The sequence below is a fragment of the Carya illinoinensis genome, chromosome 1 (assembly GCF_018687715.1).
Source record: "Carya illinoinensis cultivar Pawnee chromosome 1, C.illinoinensisPawnee_v1, whole genome shotgun sequence".
NCBI classification, from domain to species: Eukaryota; Viridiplantae; Streptophyta; class Magnoliopsida; order Fagales; family Juglandaceae; genus Carya; species Carya illinoinensis.
Window position 1 is genome coordinate 28,160,576 of NC_056752.1, and position 5,458 is coordinate 28,166,033.

The window sequence follows — 5,458 nt, forward strand, 5'->3', positions numbered from 1 at the left end:
GGATAAATCAAAGTTGTGATTTTAATTGATTAAAAGCATGAATTTCTGCTTGAATTCTACCAACTATTGATTACTGTGCATTCTAGTCCATAATTTTTCTTGCTTTCTATTATCATTTGTGTTTGTACCATTGTTTTTCTTGTTCTTCATGTTCATAAAGTTTCTTGAGCTATCTTTCCATCTTTTGGGTTCAATCCATGAAACTCAAAAGATAGAAGCACTTCTTGTCATCCGTGAATGGAAGTTGCTCAAGCTAATCTTTCATTTGTGTTATTTTGTTGTTGAGTGTTTTTTTTTTTTTAATCTCCATCTCCATTTTTGGTGCATACCATGGTTCATTATGTTCATGCCTTGTTCATACTTTGTCTTGAGCTTTCCCACCATTCAAACACTCCCAACTCCATCTAATCTCAACTCACGGATCCATTTTTCACACTAAAATAAGCCCACCAACTCAACCGAAGTCCAAAAAGGAGGCTGAAACAAAGAAGAGGCATGTTGAAAAGAAAAACAAATAAATATGGAAGAGCATGCTGTGCCATGCTTGACTTGGAGGAAGGAGTTTGGCAACACCAACTTGAATTCAACCATCTATATATATATATATGTGTGTGTGTGTGTGTGTGTGTGTGTGTGTGTGTGTGTGTGTAGCTGGACGGTGCAGTAGGTACAAGAGGGTGAGTTTTCAACCAAGAGATTCCGTGCTTGAGCTTTCAACCAAGGGGATTCATGAAATGAAGAAAGAGAACATGTGATGGATTGGAAGAGAAGTCGGCTATTGTTGAAGTGTGAAGACATGCTTGAGTTTTCAACCAAGTGTGAATTGAAGATGGATTTCGGCTGAAATGAATTGGAATTGAAGGAATGTACCGAATTGAGGCAGCTCTTTATATATTTATATATATATATATATATACATATATGAGGCTGAACGGTGGAATAAAAAGATAGAAAGAGTTTGGCATGTGAGTGAAAGAAATTCTGGAAAGTAAGGAGAGGTGTAGGTTGGTTGCCAATGCTGAATTTTCTGGAGGTGTGAAAAACGTGTTGGTGAGGGAGTAGGTGTTTGGTTTGAATCAAGAAACCAATTGAATAAGATGAGAGAGGAGAAATGCAAGAGGCGGCTGAAGTGTGAATGCAAGAGGCGGCCAAGATTAGGTGTGAATGCAAATTAGGTGTGAATGCAAATGAAGTGTGAATGCAAAAGTGAAGTGTGAATGCAAGTGAAGTGTGAATGTGAGAGGCAACTAGTGGAGTTGTTAGGCTATAAAAGGAGATGCAGTCCGAATAAAAAAAAGACACAACTACAACTTGCTTCTTTGTTATTTCTTTGTTATGTTCTTGAAAGAATTGGATCCTTCTTGTGTTCGGAAATTTTGTTTTTCCTTTTAGCTTCAATGCTTTGTTGTTTTAGAATTTTTATTAAGTGTATTAAGAATTGTTCTAGAATTTTATTTCATTAAGTGTAATACCTTAATTTCTATTAAGTGTGCTAGTTTGTTTCATTACTAGTTTGTTTCATGCAACAAAAGAATTATTTTAGAAGTTTTAATTAAATATGCTAGTTTGTTTCATGCAACAAAAGAATTATTTTAGAAGTTTTAATTAAATATGCTAGTTGGTTTTATGCAACAAAAGAATTGTTCTAAGAGTTCTCATTAAGTTTGTTACCTTAATTTATTACAAGACAGGTTTGGTTGTAAGCTTTTGTTTTTGTTTTTTGATTTTTCTGAAACATCATACGTGGGGAGTAGAGGAATTGTTCTAGAGTTTTCATTAAAGGTTTGGAAATTAATTTTCAAGAGTGATACATGAGAAGTTGTTCCTTTTTGCTTTAGATTTCAATTAAATGGTGAAGGGGAGTTTCGTCTAGACTTTTCATTCTCTATTTTTATTTAACTTTAGTTTAAAGTTTATGGAATACTTTTGAGATTTTTTTGGCTTAGAAGTTTAGGTAATTATTTGTTGTTTACTTATTTCATGTTATTTATTTTTCTTACTTATTTAAGCTTTCATTTAATAATGATTATAATTGTTATGTGTTATTTTTAGAATTTGTGATTTAAATACAAAGATGAATTCTAGAATCTTGATTTTAGGCATTTTCAATTTTCAGTTCATGTTTTGTCAATTACTTTCTAATTTACTTTAATTCTTAATTTAATTTTATTAATTTCTGAGTTTAATCTATTAGTCATTTACATTCCAATCCGACAATCAAAATCTAAAAACATGAATCTAGTCCATGACTAGTAATCTTTTCCATCTATTGCACGTATCATCCTCTTATTTTCTCTTTGTGAAGTTTTTCACATTTTTTTCAACGAGTTTAATTTTAAATAACTTTCCCTGAGGAGACGATATAGGAATTTATTCCTAATTATTACACAACATCCTCCTACACTTGGGATAGCATTAGTGCTACTCATTTTTGAGTGAGTCAGTGCCCTAGGATAGGAACAATTGAGAATAAAAGTTAGAGAAAGCTACTGCTATTTTCTCCCTATTCGAAGTCTTCAAACCATTTTGGTCCCTAATGTGAGAAATTGTGTTGGTCTTCCTCCTTTGGTTAGCATGCATGTGATAGAAATGTGTGTTTTTGTCTCCATGTTGTAACCATTGCTGCTTTGCCCTTTGCTTCCATTTTAATTCCTCCTCAGCCAGGTCTTGTTCCATCTCTTGCTGTAATTGTTGGATAGTGTTTGTCTGGTCTCCCTTGTCAACTGATTGTAGGCTTGCAATTTTATCTATATGTTGTCTGAACTTAGTTGGACCTTCTCTTTTCAAACCGGTAGCCCACTTTTGCAAAGCCGAGGTGTAGTTGGAAAGCTTTGTTCTGATATTTGAGCTAGCATCTATTCCATCTGTTATCCTTGAACAAGTAGATAGTATGATGGTAGAACATTTTGTCTCTAAGGACCAGAGTGCTTCATATCGAAATGGAGGCTTTGTTCTTCTGCATTCAGGTGGAAAATCAGCTAACTGCAAATGGAGAGGGGAATGGTCAGATTTTATAGCTAGTAGAACAAAACAGGTGGCATTTGGGAATTTCAATTTCCAATCTAAGTTTTCCAGACCTCTATCAAGTTTTTCTTTTGTAAATCTCTTTCCCCTCCTCTTGTTTGACCAGGGGAATTTTTGGCCTTTAGTGTAGATTAAGGATAGGGAATAGGTGTCTATGGCCTCACAAAAAGCCTCCAGCTGCTTGTATGGTCTAGTTGATGCCCTAACTTTTTCATCCTGGCTAATGATTTCATTGAAATCACCAATGCACACCCATGTCATTGGTGATGCAAGCTACAGTTCCATTAATAAGTCTCAGCTTTGTGGCCACTTTGAGGTAACTAGAGGTCCATAAAATCCAGTTAGCATCCATGGTTGTTCACTATCCTTTCTTTTATTTGTACACTGGTATTCCATCTTGAAAGTTTGAGAGTTGAACATCAATGTCATGTGTCCACATCATAGCCAAGCCCCTACTTCTCACTTTATTGTTAACTACCAGATAGTTGTCATACTTAAGAAATCTTCAAATAATTTCAATTCAATCTTTTGAGCACTTGGTCCCTATGAGAAAAATCAAGTTTGGGCACTTCTCCTTAACTATATAATTAAGGATTTGAACTATCCGAGGGTTCCCAAGTCCTCAGCAGTTCCAGCTTAGGATGTTCATCTGAAATGGCAAAGCTGGAAACCAGCCTCTGCCATATCCATTGAGCTTTGATCTTCCAACTGCAACTTACTTTTACTTCACTTCTTGGTTACTTGTTTGTTCTCTGCTTTACGTTTTGCTTTTGTGCTAACCAAGGTTCTAGTAACCACTGCCTCTTTGGTGTTTTTGTTTTTGTCAAAAGAATAAGTAGTTTCAGTTGATATAATGGCTCTTGCCCTTCTCTTCCATGTCTTAGGCTGGTCTATCATATCCTGGTTCATGTCAACCTCGGCCAACACATGCTCCTTATCTGATACTCTATTTTCTTTTGTGTTTCAGGTACCCAATCTATCCCTGCAACCTCACTAGTCAACTCTACCACCTTTTGGCCCAGTAAAAAGGGAGACCTATCAAGACCAGTGGCCTCCATTTGTCCTGCAGCTATTTCTGGGTGATTCTCTCCTAATGAATCCCCTATTTTCCTCCTAGTGTTGCCCTCCTCTCTAGGACATGTTTCAAATAGGGCATTAGAGTCCATACCTAAGTTTTGACCCAAAATTGCCTCCTGGTTTTTAGGCTGGACAGTAACATTGTCCCCTCTATGGTCCATATTAGGACATTGAGATTTCTCCTTGCTTCAAGGCTACTAGAGGCTTTGTATTTTTATCTGTAGAGAACTCCACATCATCATCATCATCAACCTTTGGATCTGGGATAGGACTATCCCTTTTGCCTGGCCTAGCCCTGCCCACCTCCTTCTAGTTGGATGCTTGTAACCAATCTCCATACTGAGCTTCATTCTTACCACATAAAGACCTCGACTTTGCTTGCTTTTGGCAACCCGATAAAGGATGTTTAATGGTACCATAGTTGAAAAACAATTTGGCAAACGTTCGTATTGAAAAGGTATCCAAAAGTTGTTGCCATTGACTAAGTTGAGGATACCCCTCATAAGGGGCTTAGTGATGTTGAACCTGGACCCTTAAGTAAGGACCCCAGCCAATTCCTTCCTTATCGACATCAACCACCAATACCCCCCCTACCATACTCCCTATCTTTCCCCCAAACTCCTTTGTCATTCCTCCCAAAGGGAAATTATGGAGTTGTATCCACATCGGTTCTTCCTCAAAAACAATATCCTTTGGTGCTATCATTCCATAGTACTCTTTTGAGTTTATCAAACTTCTATCAAAAGTCCACAGCCTTCCTTGTTTGACCTTCTCCAAGTCTTGATCATTTGTGAACTCTATGAATAAAAGGTTATCTCCAACATACTTAAAATGTATTTCTCCGCTTGGCTTCCATATCCATAGCATGGTGTACTTGAACGCTTCTTTGTTTATCAACTTGTTTCCCACAATAAGACCAATCAAGCTCATTCTCCCGTGCCTAGACACAACATACAACTTCATCGAGTTGCACCTCATGTGGTACCTTCATCTGTTCTACCTCAATACGTCTGAGTTTGCCCCACTGCTCCACTAGTTCCTTTGCCATCTTCCCTCCCTCTCAGTTTGGGAACCAAACTAGGGGACAACCTTACCTATCACACAGCGAGAGCTAGGAGACCTTCTATTTTTACAGAAAAGTTAGACCTTCTCTCTCTAGAAGTTTTAGGACTTCAATCAATCAAACCATTTCCATTGAAATTAATTATAAACTAGAATTAGAAATTCTCATATTATTGGTAGTCCATTTAGGCATTATTTTTTCATGATTATCTCTGGTTGTGGAAATATTTGTTATCTTTTCTTCGCTTACTCACAATTAATTGATACCATGTTGGGTGATTGATACACACATTTA

The 5,458-nt window shown here is 36.8% G+C and overlaps 1 protein-coding gene across 1 annotated transcript; it reads right to left on the reverse strand.

Moving 5' to 3' along the window:
• Positions 1 to 2,448: 2,448 nt before the first annotated feature.
• Positions 2,449 to 4,262, reverse strand: LOC122279824. Its single transcript, XM_043090719.1, has 2 exons — positions 3,996 to 4,262; positions 2,449 to 3,297 (listed from the first exon to the last, which is right to left on the reverse strand). Exons 1-2 carry the CDS (start codon positions 4,260 to 4,262, stop codon positions 2,449 to 2,451), a joined length of 1,116 nt encoding a protein of 371 aa, XP_042946653.1.
• Between the last annotated feature and the right edge of the window lie 1,196 nt (positions 4,263 to 5,458).

Bases quoted from the DNA above. Each gene is read 5' to 3' on its own strand.
- LOC122279824 (XM_043090719.1), bottom strand. From the start codon at position 4,262: ATGGACCATAGAGGGGACAATGTTACTGTCCAGCCTAAAAACCAGGAG. The intron at 3,298-3,995 runs GTACCTGAAACA...ATGGAACTGTAG, and splicing joins AGGTTGCAGGGATAGATTGG to CTTGCATCACCAATGACATG.